This window comes from Cryptomeria japonica, chromosome 7 (assembly GCF_030272615.1).
Source record: "Cryptomeria japonica chromosome 7, Sugi_1.0, whole genome shotgun sequence".
NCBI lineage: Eukaryota > Viridiplantae > Streptophyta > Pinopsida > Cupressales > Cupressaceae > Cryptomeria > Cryptomeria japonica.
Window position 1 is genome coordinate 525,550,517 of NC_081411.1, and position 23,077 is coordinate 525,573,593.

Here is a 23,077-nt window from a genome sequence, read left to right on the forward strand (position 1 = left end):
ATCCCTTTGCTTTCTTCTAGAAGGCGAGTTTGGGAAAGTTTTATTGGTTTTATTGTTTTAATCACTTCCTTTGAAGAAGTTTAGATGCCATGTCATAATATTTCTTATCCAAGACTTAGGCGAACTTTTTTTTTAGCTTTATTGGCGAATTTGTGAATGCCATGTCACTTGTTTATTGCCAACTTATCAACTTTGCCTTATTCCAACATGGCTAGTTTGTGTGATGCATACATTTCAACTTGGAAGGCGGACTTGGAGTAGGCTTTGCCATGTCAAATTTTCTCTAGGAAGGGTGGACTTTGGAGTGTTTATGCCAACTTGGTAAAGGCAGACTTTGAAGGTCTTCTGACAAAGGCGGATTTTGAAGGCTCTTTGACATGCCAAACTTTCCCTAGGAAAGGCAGACTTGACAAAGGCCTTGCCATGTGCTCATGCCTTGGTCCATTTTAATTTGATTTTACCCTCTTAACCCCACATAGGAGTTTCACTTACTCATGCCAAGAGTTAGTTAACTAATGGTAGGAGTTTGCCAATGCTTTGACATGTTGCCTTAGCTTGAGTTCGTCTTTCCTTTGCCATGCCAACTTGGAAGCCATTATACCAAGGCGAACTTAAAAGATTTCCAGACATTTTTGTATATGTATAAGCTCAACCTCAAGTAGGAGTTTGAGTAACTCTCGCCATGAGTTAGTTGACCAATGGTAGGAGTTTACCATTCATTAGACAACCTCATTGTCCTTAGGCGAACTTTGATCCTGCATGAACATCTTCAAAACTTGACATCCTTAGGCGAATTTGGTTGACCATCTATCATTCCATTTGTCTATCTTTGAGTTGGACAAACTTGTCTAAGCATTTGCCATTTTTACTTCACCAACTTAAGCGAAATTTTCAATGTGCCATATCTAAATTCTTCCTCCATACTTGATCAACAATGTTCATGCCATGTCGATACCATGCTGGTTCATCTGGAACAGAAACCCTAATTTGGATTTCCTTTTTGCTTTTTGCACTTGGAGACCTCATTTTTGAAATCTGAGAACATGGGTACTGATAAAATGGCTGATCTTCTAGAACAAAACCCTAATTGGGGTTTGCATTTTGCTTTTTACCCTTAAAGACATAATTTTCAAAATCTGAAAACATGGACAGTAATAATTTGGTATGGGGATCAAAACCCTAGTTTCAGAAAAAAGCAAAAAATTTCAAACCCTTGCTTTATATACTAAGAGGCAAAATTTCTCGAATCTAAAGACATTGGCATTTCTAAAATGACCTAAAGAACAAAACCCTAATCTCATAAAAAAGCAAAAATTTTGAAGCCCTGCTTTTTATATCTAGAGACAAGATTTTCAAATTCCATCGAAATGGGTAGTAATAAAATAACTTGAGGAACAAAACCCATATGCCACTTTCAAAAAAGAAAAAAAGAAAAAAAAAAGAAAAAAATTTTAAAAATAGCAAGTTGTCAGAAATGACCCAAAGCAATTGCGATCCTCTTCCTTCGGACCTTCTGAGCACTTTGGCAACACTCAAATGCAATTCTAAGCAGAATTTCTCCATTCGACTCGGGATGATCTCAAAAATCTAACTCTTAAACTCTCTCAAAATGAAGATTTATGAAAATGCAAAGCTAAGACAAAACCCTAAAAAGCAAAAACAGGGGGTCCCCATCTACGATGGGGCGATGTGTGAATTAGGTCACAACAGGTACAAATACAAGTTTGGATATATATATATAAACAAAATATTTAAATACCTCATTCAGTTCTTGCAAAAATAAAAAATACTAATGAATTCATAATTCAATGATTTATCATAGCAAAATGTCAATACACAATGAAAATCACCATCAATATTTAATAGTCTTCATATTGTTCTTCATCAAAAGCATCAAATTCAATATTTTGTTGAATTTCACTTGAACCACAATCAATTGGAGTGCGACTCCCACTAATGTGTCATGTGTAAAAACTACCTCATCTATAGAGACTTCAGCAAGTTTTGCCATTGTAGCATCTAAGTCGACAAACTCAAGACTTTGATCCCAATTTTTTGTCGCACCCTCATTGCATTCAAGTGTCTTATGTGACAAGAGACAAAGATTGCAACATACAAAGGCCAAATCCTCAACTTTTTTTTACACTCAAATAGTTAACTTAATAGAATGGATGGAGTATGTACTCCACTTTTGCTCAGCTAACGAAGACCCTGCAACCTATTGAATTTGCATACAACATTCAGTTTTTAGTTTTACAAATACAAAACCTAAATTATAAAATTATGTTATTATATATAGCATAAAAGAAACAAATAAAAACAAGAAAATAAAAAAATAAAAAAGTAAATAGAGCCTTGGCCACGTATGTAGCACCTTTCATGAGCATTGTTCCTATACTTGTCTCAAAGAGTGCAAACATCATGAGTCCTTGAAGATATGACATAGCCAAACTCAAACACTTTTGATATCTACATCTGGAAATATTCTTCTAAAGGTAGTCTTGAAGCCAATAGCAACCTCTTCATCCTATATAGTGGCACCCTCCTCGGCAAGGAAAGTATCTCTTTGCTATAGTACTTTGGAGAAAAAAACGATGCTAAGAGATGTAAGGGTGTAGTCATCTTGTTCCATCGATCAATGATTATCTTTTGAACAAATTTTTTTTAAATATTTCAATTGGGTTATGTTCCTTGGCTTCTATTATGGTTCTTATTTTTTTAACCGAGTCCATGCCATCATAAGTTTCACCCAAACATGTGCAATCTATATCAACGATTCCTAATCATGTTGATTATGGGCTCAATGAAACTCCAAACATATTCCACACAAGCCCACCACGCATCCTCTAAGATCAATGCTTTGACTTTTTGGGCACTCTTTGTACTCGATTGCCTCCAACACTCCAAAAGTTGTTGATGACAATAGCACTCAACGCATCTCACACCTTCACAAGTCACATTAAGACGATTGTGTGAGATGCAAATCGAGTTTCAGCAACCTAACAAGGTGTAAAAAATACATGTCACATATCAATTGAAAATTAAATTAAAAAATAAAATTTAAATTACCTTCAAAAAATCTGACTTGGAGAAGCAACTTAAGATGCCTTGTGATAAATGATGAGTAGTCACAAACAGTTGAATCTCCTTGGCCTCTATGTAGAATTGTTTGATCCACTTAATCTTTATGTCAATCTTTGCAATATCAAATTGAGTGAGTGGATTGCACATGGAATCCAAAAAATGTAACCTATGAACCTTCTACTATAGAACCAACTACCATACAATTTTTTAAGTTGTCCATTATGAATTGGACAAGATTTTTAAGGCCCACCATTTCAATGGACTATGAGGATATTGACAATGAAATTTGCATCCTTCACTTACGCCTCACAATCCACTGCCTTCAAAAAAGGGCATCCCTTTAAGGGCCACGACTATGACATTGATCAATGGTCTACTTTTACAATCTTTCCATCCATTAGAAATGATGGACACACTTGTTTCAAGCCATGCATCCTTGATTTCTCTCAATGATACCTCTACTAAATCTTTCTCCTCCCCCAATAAGGTGGTGCACACCTTTTCATACCCAAGACTAACATAATCAGAAGGTACATTGGCAAAGGTTGTCACCATATCCTACCAATATGATGATCTAACAAGGTTGAAAAGAAGTCCATTGTCATAACTGCAACAAGCAATGCTCAAATCTACAACCTCCCTAGCTTCATTCTTGAAGGCCTTTTCCAATGAGCCTCTTTTAAATAAAACATTCTCTTCTCCTAAAGATGGTAGCAATAGCAAAAAAGGATGTGGGCCAACCAATTGTGATAAGCCACTAGGAGGTTTGTGCAAGTTTTTCTTGGCAAGAGGATGTGCTCTTTCCTTTGATCTATTACTTACCATGCCGTCATCCTCTTGTTCTTTAATATAAGCCAATATTTGATACTTTGGCAACCCTTTTTTAGTTTGGCCTAAGACAAACTCTTCCCATGCAAGGAATGGCACAAAAGTGAGCTTTCACTTGAGAATATGAGCTCTTATACTTATTTCCACATTGGCTACAATGCCAACAATAACCCCCATCACCAAGAAGTTGTCCAATCATTGTCATATGTAGTCAAAAAGGTGACAATGCATCAAATTTAAATGAACTCTTTACATTTGGGACAATTGAACTAGAACTATCAATCAATCTATATGAACCTAAAACAAAAAACATTACAATTAACAACCCTACAACTTTAAAAACTAAAAATAAAAAATCAATATTATAACCCTTTATTATGCATAAAAGTTCAAAAAAAAAAATCAAAACTTAACCTTAAAATATTTAAAAACTTTAAAAATCTGCAAAAAAAAAATTCAAACTTGAAAAAAAAATGAAAGATTCACTCACCTTTATTGCTTAAATCTTCTTCGTGTAGCTATTTCTTCCCTATTGGTGTTAGTTTTAACTCTCGTGCATCCCTCACCTTCAAAAAAAATGAACCGACCTTCAAAACCCAACAATGGCAGCTTGGAGGAAAAAAATACAAATTTGGTCTTTTGTGTTTGTCAAATGAGTTGAATAAACTTCAATAATGTGTTATGCCTCACTTTAGGACAACCAAATGATTTTAGGTTTCTCTTTTTTTAAATTCTTTTTACAATTTTTTTCACTTTTGGGGGACCAATCGCCGCAGGTCCCCTTGGGTTCGCCCAAATACATCGCGGGTTCACCCAAGATACCACTCATAGATGAAAAAATCAGCAATTACTTGCCATATCCGTGAGTACTCGTGCACCGTAAACGGCAGTAAGTTACTCATTGAATAACTCGGCAATAAGTTAACCCTAAAACTCGCCATGATTTCTCAGTAAAACTGTCCAAAAATTGCCTGAAATCACCCAAATTCTCATCGGATGGAAATCTAAAAAGTAAAGTTAAGTTTTGAAAGGTTTTTGGACAATTTAGGAGACACATTAGAAATGACTTTCTCGGTCACAGCAGTGCAACTCTAAAGCACGACTACAAATTGAAGGTAAACCTCATTCAAATAAGTTGTGGGCTTGCAAGAAGGAGTTGACCAGCAGGTTAAGATTTATATAATTCTTATGTTTGCTGTATATATGCATTTTCTAGTTATTTCCTTATAAAATCTGCAAGACATTCATTTGTCAACATATGAAGTTTAACCCTTATTACATCTCCTATAATGAGATTGATCAAACTCTATGTTTATTCAGTTGATTTGCACACTCAAATTCACATTTTTTTTTATTATTTCAGTTGTATATGCTTCTCAAAAACCCACAAAAACAATTGTAAATATGCTTTTTTTTCTTCTTATTATTTCAGTTTTTTCTTATGATTTTGTATATAATAAATTCTCCAATCCAATGGTTCAATTCCTGTGCACTTTGTGTATTCCTTTGAGTGAAGTTCGTTTTTTCTCTTTATGGGGTTCAATGTGCCATAGGTATGTGAGTTGCATTTCATAAGAGTAAAGATGATTGTTTGTATCTAGTTCCATAAATGGGCTATGAATTAACATGTGTATGGGTACCAAACCTCAGTTTTCAATTCCTAAAAGTCTATGCCATCATCCATGGGTGAAATTTTCATATTTTAATAGGATAAGAGCTACAAATGGATGCCACCAGCCATGCTTATAGTCACTCTACTTGCCATTGTCAATGGTACTATTATCAAATTGCTATTGGTGCCATTTAATTTCAGTGTATTTGTGTGTTTTTTAAGAATATTTCAAGAAATTATATGTTTTCAAAAGTTTGATAAATTTGCCGAGTTATTGCCAATTTTTTCCCAAGTTTTTGCTAAGTCCCAAGCTTCTAATAATTTTGGGCCAAATGAATCTAGTCCGATTTTTTCAACTATGGTACCACTCGAGCACCCCACATTCCCACTAGGAATTGAAGGTGCCCAAGCATACACTGGGCAAACCAAGACCAGACCCGAACTGGTATAGAAGTGTTCCCAGCAAATCCAATAACATAGTAAGAAGCATCAACACAAACCCCAAATCATGGATTTTTTCTAGGAGTTGGAGTTAGGGCTTTTCTTGCTAGCTAATATGCCCTAACCGTAACCAAAAACAGTTAAACTTTTTCAGCGTTTAGGGTTACAGTTTTTTTTTTGCCCTAACCTAACCATAAATATTGAAAAAAAAATCAACATTTAGAATTAGAGTTAGGATACCCCAAAAACAGTTAAACTTTTTCAGCATTTAGGGTTACAGTTTTTTTTGCCCTAACTTAACCATAAATATTGAAAAAAAATCAACATTTAGAATTAGAGTTAGGATTTTTTGCTAATAAATACACCCTAATCGTAACATAAAATGCTGATTTTTTTAATGTTTAGGGTTATGGTTTTTTGCTAGCAAATACACCTAATATTTAGGGTTGAGGATTTTTTGTTACTTTGTATGCCCTAATATTAACCCTAAAACCATAGATTTTTTAGGCTTTTGGATTAGAGTTTACATACTAACCCAAAAAACCCCTATTATTTAGTAACTAACTAAAATCGTAATTGTTCAACTCTATTTTATTGCGAAGTACTAAATTCATTTGCAAGGAATCAGATATGCATAGCAGCAAAAATTTGGAACTTCTTGTGCCCCTCTAACGTACTGACATAGCATTTGGCAAGATTATGGCCATAGAAGCAGGAATCTTTAAAATATTGCAATATATTTGAATGTATCTTTTCTCAGCAAGATTCCCAGCATTTTCTTGAAAATATCACAAGTTGTTCAAAATATCTTTGACCAAAATTTTCACCAATATGGCACCAGTAATATCAAAATAAATGTTTTTTTACTATATAAGCATCATCCATGTGATTATTTGATAAAACCCTCTTTGGAAATTTTATAAACAAATTATACACCTGGAACGGGGTAAGCTAACTGTTGAGATTTCCAGCTGTCATTATTGAATAGCAATTATATCTAATATCTATTGCCAAAGGACAGCGGCAATTGTTGCTGTCGCTATTTCAAAAATGAGCATAGTTATCTACAATTTGTGAAGACACTTGGTAGAATCAAGTTTTCGAACCTTGTGAATAGGGAATATGACTGTTTTTATTATAACTGGTGACTCTCCCTGTTGCCTTTGAGAACACTGGTGTCATTATTTATGATTTGTTAGCAATCATTAGTAGACAAAAATGTCAAATGATTATGCTATCCTTTGACTTGTCATTATTATTAAATTGCCAATGTTAGTGCTGTTGTTGACTTGCTGTCATTTCTATTTATCACTAGATGTTGCTACTACTTCATTTGTAAACAAATTTGTATTCTTGAGGTAATTGTTTGGAATTTTCATTTTTACATATAAGCTGCTAATAATCTAATACCAGTTGAGATCGTTGTCATCGTTATTTTCTTTTGATATAACTATCCTTCTGTGATTAGTTATCTTCTTATGATCACTGATCAATTGCATTCTATCATTATTGTGATATGTATCATTTTTTATCAACATGGTGTTCAGTAGCATAATTATTAGTACCATTAAACAATTAATATGGACATTGATACTGCTGTCAAAATTATAGGAAATGTTGCTGATCAAAATGATTAATTGAAACATTGTCAAGACAAGTCATTGCTTGTCAATGGGGTTGTGTTCAAATGGCAAGGACATAAGGTTCTCAAGATGGATATCCAAGTTCGAATCTCCATAGACACATCTAAAGGTGGAATTTCAAGTGGTCACTCTTGGACTTCCATTGTGGCTTCCAGGTGGATTTAATTTGAATATGTAGCTTCTAAGTTGATTAAGAGTTGAATATTTTGTATAATGCAGATGTTAGCGGGGAGGAGGTGTCCATTGTGACCTGGACTGATGTAGAAGCAGCCTAAATAATCGCACCTAAAGAATCAAAAAAAAAGACAGGACATGCTGTCCTCAAATGTCAAGCATGATTGTTGCCATTGTTGTAAACTTGAGAGTGTAATGTCCCCTTGTTGAAATAGGATTTATTAATAAATAATAATAAATTAAAATATAAAAGAATAAAAATAAAATTAATATAATTAAAAATTAGTTAAGTTTAATGAATGGTCAAAAGGCATGAAATGAAAAGTTGAGACTCCCTCAAACATGAGATATAAAAGGGAAAGAAGAGAACTTCATTTGGGGAGAAAAGGAAAAAAAGGAAGAAAGAAGGGAGCAAAGGAATTAATGAAGCACTAACGGGAAGAAGATAAGGAAGTGTCTCTTTCAAAGGGGCAGCACTGATGAAAGGTTGTGACCCTTTCGAAGGGTGGTAATTGTGAAAGGTTGTGACCTTTAAGAAGGTGTGACTCTCCCTCACATTGGAGGATATATAGTGGAGAAGTTTTCATTTGAGAAGGAAGGATTTATGGAATAGAACAAAATATCTGAAGCATTAAAAGCAGACTTAAATCAGAATTATAAGAAAATCTGGAAGAATAATATGAACATTTATCAGAGAGATCAGAACACAAATGCAAATTCGCAAGCAATAATAAAGCAGGCATCGAAAGAAAAGAAGAGGAAAAATTAAATCGATAACCAGAAAACCAGACCTGATGGAATAGAAAGGATTCTCATTCACACATATATATATCTGAGTATAGGCAGCAAATCAGATTGATATAAACACCAAACCTATGCATTTAAAGAGGGAAACAACATCGAATTGGATCTGTCCAAATTACCACAGCAAACTGAAAATATATAACCTGCAATAATTCTACAAGTATATTGGGCAAGATTTAGTGTCCTCCCAAAAGGGGACATTACAAGTGGTATCAGAGCATGTTCCTGCCAGCCTGAGGGAAATTAGTTAATGCAATTAAGTCAACAAGCTTTAAGGGCTATCAAAAGAGAAAGGAAGAAAGCCAATTACATAATATAGAGGCAATGTTCAACAGTGAAACAAAAGGAAATCCAAGTAAGAAAACAAGGCATGATGAGGAAGATCTTAAAAGCATCCAAGCAAGAGAAGAAGGGACGATAAACAGATGGAGCTTTATGGAGAAGCCAATCTAGTAATTATAGCGCGCTTACATCCTCGAGATCTATGGGACATATTAAGCAAATGTTTGAAGCGTATTGGAGAAAGTTTACGACATGTCAATGAGCATACAAGAGCATGAAGATTGGGGTTAGGCCCACTTTCTGACTCAAAATGGATTAGGAGCAGAAAGATTGGGGTTAGGCCCACTTTTTGACTTGAAACGGATTAGGAGCAGAAGGATTGGGGTTAGGCCCACTTTTTGACTCGAAATGTATTAAGAACAGAAGGATTGGGGTTAGGCCCACTTTTTGGCTCGAAATGGAATAGGAGCAAAAAGATTGGGGTTAGGTCCACTTTTTGATTCGAAATGGATTAGGAGTAGAAAGATTGGGGTTAGACCCACTTTCTAGCTCAAAATGGATTAAGAGTAGAAGGATTGAGGTTAGGCCCACTTTCTCACTCAAAATGGATTAGGAGCAAAAGGATTGGGGTTAGGCCCACTTTCTGACTCAAAATGGATTAGCAGCAGAAGGATTGGGGTTAGGCCCACTTTTTGACTCAAAATGGATTAGCAGAAGCATTGGGGTTAGGCCCACTTTTTGACTCAAAATGGATTAGGAGCAGAAAGATTGGGGTTAGGCCCACTTTCTGGCTCAAATGGAAAGATAGGGTTAGACCCACTGAAGGGATCTAGCAACATGTGTATTTGTTTGTATACTCCGTGACTGCATATATTCATGTGTATGCTCCGTGTTTGCATATATTCATGTGTATACTTCATGTTTTTATGTGTATGCTCCATGTTTGGTTCATACTTAATATGCTCTAGAGATGTGAATAACTAGAAAGATATAAGTTACATTTGAGGTCATAAAAATGTGCCATGCTTCTAATCCTCATTTAAATATATGTTAAGATCGCCCATGCTTTAACATAAAGAAATATCCATAGTATGGTGCAAGTGTTGGGTAAAGCCAAATTAAAGAAGAAATACTAATCTACAAGGGTTGATTTATTCAGTTCTTAGAAACCTACATTGCTTGAGGACAAGCAATTTTGGGAAGGGCGGACTGTAATGTCCCCTTGTTGAAATAGAATTTATTAATAAATAATAATAAATTAAAATATAAACTAATAAAAATAAAAATCAAAATAATTAAAAATTAGTTAAGTTTAATGAATGGTCAAAAGGCATGAAATGAAAAGTTGAGACTCCCTCAAACATGAGATATAAAAGGGAGAAAAGAGAACTTCGTTTGGGGAGAAAAGGAAAAAAAGGAAGAAAGAAGGGAGCAAAGGAATTAATGAAGCATTAATGGGAAGAAGATAAGGAAGTGTCTCTTTCAAAGGGGCAGCACTGATGAAAGGTTGTGACCCTTTCGAAGGGTGGTAATTGTGAAAGGTTGTGATCTTTAAGAAGGTGTCACTCTCCCTCACATTGGAGGATATATAGTAGAGAAGTTTTCATTTGAGAAGGAAGGATCCATGGAATAGAACAAAATATCTGAAGCATTAAAAGCAAACCTAAATCAGAATTATAAGAAAATCTGGAAGAATAATATGAACATTTATCAGAGAGATCAGAACACAAATGCAAATCTGCAAGCAATAATAAAGCAGGCATCGAAGGAAAAGAAGAGGAAAAATTAAATCAATAACCATAAAATCAGACCTGATGGAATAGAAAGGATTCTCATTCACACATATATATATCTGAGTATAGGCAGCAAATCAGATTGATATAAACACCAAACCTGTGCATTTAAAGAGGGAAACAACATTGAATTGAATCTGTCCAAATTACCACAGCAGACTGAAAATACATAACCTGCAATAATTCTACAAGTATATTGGGCAAGATTTAGTGTCCTCCCAAAAGGGGGCATTACAGAGAGGTATTTGAAGAGGTTAGGGACACTGCTGCTGTCAACTGTACATACTATTTTGTGTATAGATTAGCTTGTTGGACTTGATAGTTAAGGAGAACAGTGGGCTTAACAGGTCATAATTACCTTAGTTGTGTTTTATTGCATAAATGTTTATTATCATTCTGGCAGAGTTATTTTCTGTTTGGGTATAATTCTAGTGAAAGGAGGCAACTATACTTTCATACTATGGACTGCCCTTGCAAGTAGGTATGTCATTAGACAGACCCAAGACACTTCCTATAATGCTCCCTTCTCAGACATAGTCAGCTAATGTTTCCCATTAGCCTATTCCTAGATCCCTACGAGCTAATTGGTGGTGGTTAGGGGACTCGTGTTTTCTTGGAGAGCTCAGTTTTAGTTTTCTTGACTTTCCAACAATTGTGATGGTGTTCTAGTTGATGGCAACGCTCTTTGTAGCATTTTTGGCCTTCTAGGTTGTTCTCCATAGTTCTGGGAGAATACTGCTATTTACGGTAAGTGCTCGTTTTGGCACCTAGCACTTTTCTTCGGCATCAAATATGTCTCAACATGATCAGTTTCAGTTCTTGGTGCCCTGGCGAGGCTTTCCACAATGTGGTTGGAATTATTTGAATATTTGCAGAAAAGTTATAAAGTAGCATTTTAATATTCACTTTAGTGTTCTATTATTTTAAAATTTAAAGTGATGTTATGGTCCCCAAGTTGGACGCCTGGGAAAAGGGGAACTTGGAATTAAGTTGTTTTTAAAATTGTTATCAGGGCCTTTTCAAGGGAAATGGATCGATTTGAAATTTTAAATTCCCCCTTTTTCCTCCAAGTCTATATAAAGAAGTTTTGGCTCTCACTTTCATTCATTCAAAGTTGCACACATATTGACATGTTGTTGGAGTGAACATTGAGTTCTACCAAGAGTTGACTCAGGATAGAAACCTTCATCAATATATACTAGTTTCAATGGTGAAAGATCCATCCTAGTTGGTTTGGTGTTTTCACATAGGAAACACACTGATTTTAATGAACTTTTGGGAATCCAGGGTTGCACAAAATGAAGCTTTTCAAGGTAAATTGATTGGAGTTTTCAATAAATATTGGCATTGGTTCTTGGGCATTTTTGGCATTAATCCAAGTGATTTGCAGGGCTTTTTGGGTCTGGTCGTACACCTCATTATGCTGGTTGTACACCTCTTTTTGGGATGACAAGTTGAAAGGGTGAGACAAATGATTCTGGGTACTTTACCATAGCACTTTTCACCATTGGGCGATCAGGTTTGGAGCTTTGGACGGTGGTTATCTACTGAGATTTATTTCCTAGAAGGGTTGTACCATTCCAAGCAAGTCGTACACCTAGTTGAGGAGGACACTGGAAAATCTAGGCTCAAACACCTTGTGTTTTGGGGCCGTTATAACTTGTTTGAGGGCACCAAAGTCTACTAAGGAGGTTGGAGAGTCTTAGTGGTGAATTTCCAAGGTTTGCTAGGTAATTTAAGAGGTTTTAGTGAGATCTCACAAGTAGTACCAACGCCCAGATTGATTGGTAGTTGACTGAAATACACTTTGCTGGTCATTCTTGGTTGTTTGGGTGAGTTTGGGTGGTGTTGAAAGAGGCTGGTTACTTTTGATCTATGTTATCGGATTCATGGGTTTGGGTTTGGGTCTGGGTTTGGCCTTGGGTTTAGACTTGGGTTTGAACCTAACACCCGAGGCAAACCTTGGGTGAACCCGAGCGTTTCTGGCACCATGGGCATCCAAAAAAGAGCCCCACAAGTCACAAAAAATCATTTAAAAATTAAAAATGCCCCCCCAACCCTAATTTTGCCCTACCTTTCCTTCATTTTGTCATTTGACCTCATTTTTTCAACACAAAACTTGTATTCTCACCATTTTTTTTCTCCTAGCTGGTTCTGGAAGTTGCTGATTTAGATGCTATAGTTGCACAACTTGCCCAAGTCTCTATAGATGAGGCAACTCTTGCACTTGACATAGACGAAGCTAGTGGGAATGACAATCTAATGGATTGTGGTTCAAATGAAGTTGAGCCAAATGTTGACCTTGATGCTTCGAATGAAGATGAATATGAATTGTAATTTACATTTTCATTATGTATTGACATTTAGAGACTTAAATATTATCATTTTTGTAAATTATTAATATGATATTATGAGGTATTTAAAAAATTTATTTATTGGCAATTATAAATTTATGAGTATCACTCTTCTTATACTTATAAAATTATAGTTATATTTTATAATTTTATAATTTTTGATGTTTGAATATATGTGTGTGTATGTGTTTACGGACATACTTGTACCCGTACCCATACCCAAGGGAAAACAATTGCCATACCCAAACCCATATCCCGTACCCAAATCAGCCACTTAGCTTTTGATGCACCAAGCTACTTGACTTACAACTCTTATTGCTAGCAAGTTGTCTTTGAAGGTTTTCTATGGCTACCTCTTCCTGCAAATGGTGAACAGCAGTCCTGTATCTTGCTCCATGTGACGTTTCAGACCTGTGATGCTCATTTCTACCTCTGCTTTTAATAATATCCCAAATTACGGATGTTTACAAACTAATGTATATTCAATGCACTGTTGTCCTCTGATTTCCAATCATAATAAGTTGCAACAGTCAATGTATGCATGCTGAATTTGATATCAGATTATAATAGCAGAGTGTTCTCTTAAATGCAAGTTTATGTTGTCATTTCTTATTGCAAAAAAAAAAAAAAAAATTAGGGGTTGTTCTTACACTTGCATACCATCTGTTTCAATGCCACTCTATTCTCCCATAGTACTCTACTTTCACATATGAGTGATAAGGTTGGAGCAATAAGGATTTCTTCAAGGAGTGACAACGAAAAATTCAACAACTTACCAAGATTGGAGCTGCCATGTGTATCAGTGATTTGAAAAGAAAAAAGAATACTACTCAATCACACTCTCCATGATAGTGATCGATTGCTTGGGATTCCTATTATTTGAGCAACACCTCGATTATCCATCAGTAGTCCGAAGGAATTATGAAAGTCAAATAGTAAAAATGATAGTAGCGTGAAGGCTTCTTGCAACGACCATCTTCTTCCCCCTATATACTTGTAATTCTTCACCATCTGCTCTAAGTAGGCCTTGCAAGTCCTCTGTCAAAACCAAAGAAACGGGACTCGGACTCAACAAGGCCAACTCAGACTCGGACTCAAGACTCGGAGTCAGACTCGACTGGACTCGGGAAAGTGAAAAACTCAAGAAATTTAAAGATTTTTAAAGATTTAAAACTTGTTTCATGCACCCTTTATTGAATACACCTTAAAGACACAACAACATCATCAAACTCGGCTCATTTGATTACATACACAAGTATACATCAATCACATAAGCATAAATGCAAATTGTAGCTGAAGGAAATAGCAAACATAGATATATAAATATTGTCAAATGTATACAATATTACAAAACTCATGGAATAAAAAATCCATGTCATCATATGATCATCATCAAATGTTCCATACAAATACCAAAGGTAAATACAACTACAAGCCTATGGCTTAGAGGAGCGTGCACCCTCTGGCCCCGGCCCCCTACGAAGGTGTCTAAGGTAGGTCCTGGATGATTCGGCAGCCATAGCCGCTCCCCGTGACACCATGCCATGCTCACCAACATCAGGAACATCTGTGTCACTATCTGCCTCTGAATCTCCTATCTCTGCTCGTGCTCTCCGCTCCTCCTCTGCCATGGCTACAACCTCAGCCTCTATATCTACCCGGTCGATCCAATCAATGTCATCATCACTAAAGACAGCCACAGGATTTGTCTCAGTGGCCCACTCTGCATCAGGATCAACCTCATCTAGAATGATAGGACAGATGTCAACTAATGCATTCTTTCTCATTCTCAAGCGGAGGTTGTAGTGAACAAAGACGAGATCATTCATCTTCTCCACGGATAATCTATTGCGCCTCTTGGAGTGTATGTGCTCAAACATACTCCAATTGCGTTCACAACCAGATGCGCTGCATGGTTGGCTCAAGATGCGAATGGCCAACTTTTGAAGATTTGGTGTCGTTGGGCCAAAAAATCTCCACCAATTATCTGAGTTTGAAATGAGAAAAATAAATAAAATCAGTCTCACTCATAAACTCATTTAACAATATACAATAAAAACTAAAATTAAGCCTTCCAATTTATTTTTACCTAGCATCATAGTTGTCCTACTTTCTTTGGTGATAGGACGAGAGAAGATCTCTCCTTGTGCATTTGAGAACAACTGTAGCTCTCGAATAAGCTTTGTCTGAGTAGAACCAGCAAGTGCCATCTTCTCCATGATTGAGTATAGCCCATTAAGGACCTCCACATTAGCCTTGAAAGTAGGGCTAAAATGGAATGCCGGATTCAGATAATAGGCTGCTGCATGGATGGGCCTGTGAAGCTGATGATGCCATCTCCTATCAATGATCTCCCAAATGGGACCATACTTGCTCTCATCTCCTCCATAGACGGATTTGATGCCCTCCTTTGCCCTATCCATGCCCTCATATATGTAGCCCATTGCGGGCTTTTCTCCATCCGCAACTCACAACAAAACCACCAAGGGCTTAACAAACTGCAAAATTGAAAATATTGTGTAATTTAGAAAAATGAGCAAATAAGAGAATATGATGAATAAGTTAAAAAACAAAAAGTTGAATTGTAGAGTTAATAAAAAATTTACCTTCACTATCTCATCACAAGGGATCCAAAAGTCTCGCTCATCAAAAATGTAGTCTGCCATATCTTTCCCTGCAAGGGTGGCAACATAGGATGAGGAAGACCACTCCTCACCAACAATCATACGTCTCAAGGCCGACTTACAGCGAAGCATGGACTGCAATGTGATGAAGTTTGAGGCAAATCTTGTGATTCCTAGACGAGCTAGCTCTTTCTACTCTGTGTATTGTCTCATAAGAGCCAACACCCATTAATGATTATATACAAATTTGCACACATTTCTTGCCCTTTCTACACATCTCTTGACCCATGGGAGTTTTCCAATATCCTCCAACATGAGGTCAATGCAATGGGCGGCACATGGAGTCCAAACTATAGATGGGTGCCTCTCCATCAATAGTCTACCTGCAGCAACATAATTTGTTGCACTATAATTAATGAAGTTACAAAATAGTAATTAATTTGCAAACAAAATTAGTTTGTAATCAAAAGTTTACTTGCAGCAACATAATTTGTTGCATTGTTGGTCACCACCTGTACCATGTTCTCCTCACCCACCTCATCAATCACCTCCTCTATCTGCTCACATAGGTAGGTGGCATTCTTGCAATGGGCAGAGACATCAATGGACTTGATGAAAACAGTGCCCCCTAAAATAAAAAAAATAAAGCAAGATCAATGATCATTCAATATTAAATGAAAAATAAAAAATTAATGACTAAATGAAACTAAAATTAATCAATCACCTGCAGAAGAAACAAGAAAATTAAGGAGAGTTCTATCTCTCCTATCCGTCCAACCATCAGTCGTGATGGTGCAACCTTTAGAGCTCCATATCTGGCGTTGTTCACTAATTCCTTCTTCACATCATTCACCAATTGAGTCAAAATGGGTCCCCTCAAATCAGACTCAAAAGGGGCTTTGAACCCCGTCCCACATATGGTAAGGGCATCAACCATTTCTTGCCAATAAGGAGACCTGTCACAAATATTAAATGAGATAAGTTAAGTATGTACTATGTAGTATGTACGAGAAAAAATAAAATGAAGAATCAAAGCATAAAAATTAAAACAATCAAACATAAAACATTCACCTGGCTATAAAGAATGGAACACTATTGTAGACCCAAAACCTGCCAACTGCCATTTTAGCGGGCATCATGGACCTCCTTGTTCCAACCCATGCTCTCAAGCGACTGTTGGGACCCAGGAGTAGTGTGAGGCGCAAAGAAGGTATCCAACCTAGATTTATGAATTCTAGATCCAACGCTAACACTCCCACTACCACTAGAAGAACTAGAAGACATTGTATGATAGTTTTGTGAAACTTGAGGCAAATAAGAAAGTGAAGGTTGCTACAATAAAACATTACAAATACAAAAAGAAATTAATACATTCATTCTTTGTTGTGCATTCATTCAACCCATGCTCTCAAGCGACTGTTGGGACCCAGGAGTAGTGTGAGGCGCAAAGAAGGTATCCAACCTAGATTTACGAATTCTAGATCCAATGCTAACACTCCCACTACCACTAGAAGACATTGTATGATAGTTTTGTGAAACTTGAGGCAAATAAGAAAGTGAAGGTTGCTACAATAAAACATTACAAATACAAAAAGAAATTAATACATTCATTCTTTGTTGTGCATTCATTCTCATTGAACATTTTTTTCAGAAAAAATAAGGTAGGGTTTGTAAAAAAAAAATTTTAAAAATTGTAGGGTTTGTCAAATCCTACTTTTTTTTAAAATAAATTACAAAACCTACATACAACCCTACATAGTAACATACAAAAGATTTTGGAAGAAAATGTAAAACTTTCAAAATAAATGAATAGAAAATGGAATTTTTGCATACAAGAAACAAAAAAACCTCAAAAAAAACAATCTTACCTCTTACAACAAGCTTGAAATGAGCTGCAAACTCTTCCTATCCAACTCTTGATGCACCAAATCCAAACACAATGCAGCCCCAATGTGATAAATGGAAGAAATCTTGAGCTTCCTCCTTGTTGGTTTTTCTTCAATGCACCCTTGTTTTTCTTCACAACTCACTTTACTCCTATTTTTGCAAGTGAATGAAATGAAGTTCACTTTTAGGGGCTAAGGATAAATAACAAAAAAAAAAGAAGTTAAAAAAACTTTTTTAAATGTTTTTTTTTTGTCATTTTGTTTAACCCAGCCCGTGGCCGAGTTTCAGGCACGAGACTCATCGAGTTTGGCGGCCAAACTCGCCAACTCGGTGAGACTGGCGAGTTTGCCTCCTGGACTAAGCCGAGTCCGAGTCCGAGCTCTGCAGACTCGGGAGGCATGACTCAGACCCGGACTCACCGAGTTTGGGCAAGTTCGGGCGATTCTCATTTCTCTGGTCAAAACATCACCATTTTTACCATGCAATCCACTTGGGCTTCTCTCAAGCTAAATTCTTGGACAACGGGCAAAATAAAGGTAACTTGAAGTGCTTCGGGGACTTAAGAATAACATTGGACTACAAAAATGATAACTGTGATTCCGAGTCTGTAAAAGAAAATAATTATGTCATCTAAAGAAAAAAAATAAACCAATGATACCTCCATAAAACACGGGTTGAGATCCAGCTTCAGTCTGCCAAAGACTGCAAGGTGGTGTGGTGGAATTTAGTATTGATTGACAAAGTGCAAGAAAGCAGATTCTAATACTGTATTGTAATCCTATTGCAGGTCCTCCTCTATGCCAGTTTAATTTGGATAGAAAAAGAGTTAAATCAAAGCCAATTCTCAACATTATAAGGTCGGCATCAGAGTTTCCAACAAAGGAAAAGTTATATTCTATTAAAGTCTTTCTGTAGGGCGGTATCCAAGGTGTGTGTTGTATGCTCTGCAAATTGTAGATTAAGTATTGGCTAGGACCAGAGAAACGAGACTCGCCCGAAATCGCCCAAACTCGGCGAGTCCGAGTCCGAGTCAGGCCAAACGAGTCCCAGGGGCTCGGACTCGGACTCGGCCGAGTCTGGAGAGTAAACTCGCCAGACTCGCCGAGTTGGCGATTTTGGCTCAAAATCGCCAAACTCGGCGAGTCCTGAGCCTCAGACTCGGCTACTGGCTGGGTTAATAAAATGACCAAAAAAAAAACATTTTAAAAAGTAATAAGTTTTTTTGGAAAGGCGAAATTTGACATTTTGGTCTCTCCGTCAGGATTATTTTATGGAATATAACATTTAAGTATAAGAAAGAAGGAAATGTCACTTATACTTTAAGTTATATTCCATATATACTGTCAGGATGTTTGAGAGTGGTTTCGGGCCTCCAGGAATTATATTGCAAAATCTAGTTTTTGGAGGATTCTTCAGTTTTGCAGACTTAGTCAAATTTCAGGATCAGGACATTCCAGACTTAGCCAAATTTCAGGGCATTTGAAGATCGGGATGACATTCCAGACTTTATCACTCACCAACTTGACCTAGCTTGGACCTTCAAGAATGATACTCACTCACCAAGCAAGACCCAATTAGCAACAAGAGCAAAACCAGGCCCTAAGGAAGACTCTCAAAGAAACCCTAATTCAGACTTGTAATAAGTTTTTTTGGCCTCGCGGGGCGCTGCCCCTCGACCTCGCCCTGTATCGCGACAGGGAGCGCGCAAGGGGCACTGCCCCTTGACCCCACCTTGGGGGCGCTACCCCCAAACCCCCGTCGAAAAATATGGGGGAAACTGCGTCGATAGAAGTAGAGAAAATTTAACCTCCGAGTCTGACATTGATTGGATTGACCAGGTAGATATAGAGGTTGAGACTGTAGCCATGGCAGAGGAGGAGCGGAGAGCACGAGCACAGACAGGAGATTCAGAGGCAGATAGTGACACGGATGTTCCTGATGTTGGTGAGCATGGCATGGTGTCACGGGGAGCGGCTATGGTAGTCAAATCATCCAGGACCTACCTTAGACGCCTTCGCAGGGGCCTGGGGCCGGAGGGTGCAGGCTCCTCTGAGCCATAGACTTGTAGTTGTATTTACCTTTGGTATTTGTATGAAACATTTGATGATGATCATATGATGACATGGATTTTTTATTCCATGAGTTTTGTAATATTGTATACATTTGACAATATTTATATATCTATGTTTGTTATTTTCTTCAGCTACAATTTGCGTTTATGCTTATGTGATTGATGTATACTTGTGTATGTAATCAAATGAGCCGAGTTTGATGATGTTATTGTGTCTTTAAGGTGTATTCAATAAAGGGTGTCTGAAACAAGTTTTAAATATTTAAAAATCTCTAAATTTCTTGAGTTTTTCACTATCCCGAGTCCAGCCGAGTTTATATTTAAAAATCTCTAAATTTCTTGAGTTTTTCACTATCCCGAGTCCAGCCGAGTCTGGAGCCGAGTCTGACGCCGAGTCCTGAGTCCGAGTCCGAGTTGGCCTTGCCGAGTCCGAGCCGAGTCCGAGTCCCGTTTCTTTGGCTAGGACCTAGTTGAAGCACACGTGAATTTAAAGACTTCCTACAATGATGCTCGTGCCAGAAAGTCACAGATCTCAGTACAACTTTCTTTTGTGTAAAATCCTAGTATCTTGCAGGATGTACTTTACTTCCGCTAATCTAGTCGAATTCTGAGGATAGAAGTCGAAAAACTATCTAAAATTAGGACAATAACAAACCGTCCCCGTTTCTTCAACATTAAAATCCTTTTATTTAGTTCCCCAAAAATTATTCAAGATGTTCATACCCCTCACTTATTTTTGCTGAAGGACAAATAAGTGAACAAAACAATATACGAATTCTACTTCAAACGAAACCCAGATGAAATTCAGCATTAATTAAAGAATGGAACATTTATCATGAAGGAGATGGCAATTATACATTCTATGCGAAGCATGTTAATTTCTTCTCTCATCTCTAGCGTTTTAATTTCTTCTTTCATCTGTTAAAAGCGTAATGTATGATTTTAATTGGGGCGAATGTATCCATTTATATCTGAAGACTGTATCAACAGAATCGTGTGGCATAATTATTTCTGGCAGGTGAATAGTACAATCAGTATCGCCATGACTTGTCTGACATGAAAGTTAATACATTTTGCATTAGGTCTCAAACATGGAATTTGTTTGCAATTTCCAGGCTCGGTTTAATCCCTTAACCTTGCATACTAAAATGCCCTTTTAAATATAATAAATTTGGAGAAGAGTAGTGACATGGAATGAAATAATATCATAGATATATGGCAACGAGATAAATTGCTTGTAAATTATGCACATCACATGGATAACCACCACAAGGCAGAGAGTCAAGAAGGCATGCCAAAACTGCTAGCGGTCTTATTTCCAGATATCTATTTTAGTAATTATTTAAACAAACATTGTCGATTCTTGCAAAAATTATATATGAACAAATTGAGGTGTGCAGTTTTTGTCAGCTTAAAAAAACAATTTTTTTAATACATTCTCTTAAATTCATCATCATAGCAGAGAAAATAAGAGTGAGAAACAAGCAACGCGACGTAAAAATCCATGCTGAAAATGAATTCAGAATATCAAAAACTAGGGCAACTAACGGATCATCGGAACTTAAAGGAACTCTTTTTGGGAAAGCCATTCTTCATCTGAATGACTTTGGGTTTTATTCAGAATAATATGTAATTTGCAATGAATATAAAGGTATGATTCATTTACAAAGGAGGACATCCGTACCTTGGAACAGTTGAAGTAGGGCTCATCAGTGAAGCATTCGACTTGTCGATATAGACAAAACGACAATGGAAAATAAATGTGTTAAATAAGTGTTTGGATGTAAATTTGATGAAGCGATAATTTTATAGTCCTTTTGAAATTTAACGAAGGGATAATTTTATACTCATTTTGAAATTTGAATATTTTAAATTAAAAAAATATGATATAAAAAAAAAAATTGGGACAGAGAAATTTTTTTAACTTTCTTTTTTTTTTTTCCTCTTTTTTCTTTTTTTTTTTTTTTGACATAGAGACTTTTGTTTATCTACAATCAAGAATTAGAATTGTGATGCATCATGCAATTCGTTGTATCGCAATATTTAGAGTGTCTTTAAAATGAATTTTTAAAGATTTGATTAAAAATTTATCTTGAAAGCTATGGTATCATTTGTTGTTATATAAAGCATATTTTTATTTTAAATATAACTTATATACAAACCAAATGATATCAATACTTTTTAATAACTATAAATCTTGTTATTAATAATTTCTATATCCAACACAAATGATTTAAAATTAAAACATAAAATAATTTTATTGTTATGAAAATGACACTTTCTTATTTAATATGTATCTTATATTCAAGTTTAAATGATCATGAAACTTCTTGACAATCTTAAAATACAAGGTATTTATTGTACTCACCTTTTACATTTGTTAGAGGACAAACATTTAATACGAGGTACTCCAAAACATGCACATAACAACAATGTTTGTTTAAATGAGCACCTTATTATTAGTCTCTGCCATAGGCATGATACTAATGCATTCATGCATCCAAATTTTCAATTAGTTCAACCAATCATCGTATAGAATTAAAAAATTTGAGTAGCAACTCTATAGGCTATAATACTTTTTTTTTATTTAATAATTTAAAAAATGTCATTTATCTTTCTCTCTATTGGCTCATGTTGGGAATAGCCATTGCAAAAATCAATTTTTTTTTTTTTTTAAATGTTAGTTCAATTAATGACTTGAACGACATATAACTAGCAATTGCACCTTGGTGTGTAATGGGTACGCCGAAGAGGTTTGGAAGGTTAATTGGGGTAAATTTTGATATATATTTTGCATACATTTGTGTAGTACATGGGGTCAATTTGTAGGTCATTGAGAAAATATTTTTTTTTTGTACAACAAAGGTCTCAATGGAGAAATGATAGCCTCAAATCAACCAAGCATCCACTTATAGGGATCCAAATATGGTTGAAAGAAAACCTTTGAATCGGGAAGATAATAAGGTTCCATTACCAATAAGATCATGCTATGTTTGGAATTGGGAGAGAGGGAGAGATAGGGATATATGGAGGGATAAATAGATGAAGGAGAGTGAGAGGAGTAAGGAGATGGAGATTTGTGATAGAGATGGAGGAGAGGGATATGGAGAGAAGGAGAGGGATAGATAGAGATGAAAAAGATAAATATATAGAGAGGGAGAGAGAAGGAGTGAATGAGGGGGAGAGATAGAAATATATAGATACAGATAGGAAGTGACACATAGAGAGGTAGAGAAAGGGAGGTGTATAGAGGTAGAGAGATAATGAGATAGATATGGAGGGAGAAATGGAAGAATAAATATGGAGAGATAGAGAAGCAAAGAGATATAGATATAAAGGTCTAGGGAGAGGGAGAGGGAGAGGGAGGAAATGATGTATATAGAGGGAGATAAGGAGAGATAGAGATGGATAGAGAGAGATGTGGAGATATAGGTACAAAGATATGGATAGAAAGAGGTAGAGAGAGGAGCAAGAGGTAGA

The 23,077-nt window shown here is 36.2% G+C and overlaps 2 protein-coding genes across 3 annotated transcripts in view; both read right to left on the reverse strand.

The window, feature by feature from the left end:
- Positions 1-21,404, reverse strand: part of LOC131072407 (phosphatidylinositol N-acetylglucosaminyltransferase subunit P) — a 153,200-nt gene extending 131,796 nt beyond the window's left edge. Inside the window, exons 1-2 of one of the 2 annotated variants that reach the window (XM_058008549.1) lie at positions 21,282-21,394; positions 4,403-4,478 (exon numbers count right to left, since the gene is read on the reverse strand). The gene's annotated coding sequence lies outside the window, so the exon portion shown is untranslated. Of the gene's footprint in view, positions 1-4,402; positions 4,479-21,281 lie in introns of both variants that reach the window. The other variant, XM_058008550.1, reaches the window with a different exon arrangement.
- Positions 14,362-17,310, reverse strand: LOC131072406 (uncharacterized). Its single transcript, XM_058008547.2, has 6 exons — positions 16,711-17,310; positions 16,364-16,595; positions 16,115-16,267; positions 15,622-16,022; positions 15,105-15,513; positions 14,362-15,002 (listed from the first exon to the last, which is right to left on the reverse strand). Exons 5-6 carry the CDS (start codon positions 15,457-15,459, stop codon positions 14,452-14,454), a joined length of 906 nt encoding a protein of 301 aa, XP_057864530.2. The 5' UTR covers positions 15,460-15,513; positions 15,622-16,022; positions 16,115-16,267; positions 16,364-16,595; positions 16,711-17,310; the 3' UTR covers positions 14,362-14,451.
- Positions 21,405-23,077: the final 1,673 nt, after the last annotated feature.

Coding starts and splice junctions, on each gene's coding strand:
- LOC131072406 (XM_058008547.2), bottom strand. CDS start 15,459: ATGGGCTACATATATGAGGGCATGGATAGGGCAAAGGAGGGCATCAAA. Junction 15,003..15,104: donor TAGGACAACTATGATGCTAG/GTAAAAATAAAT, acceptor TTTCAAACTCAG/ATAATTGGTGGAGATTTTTT.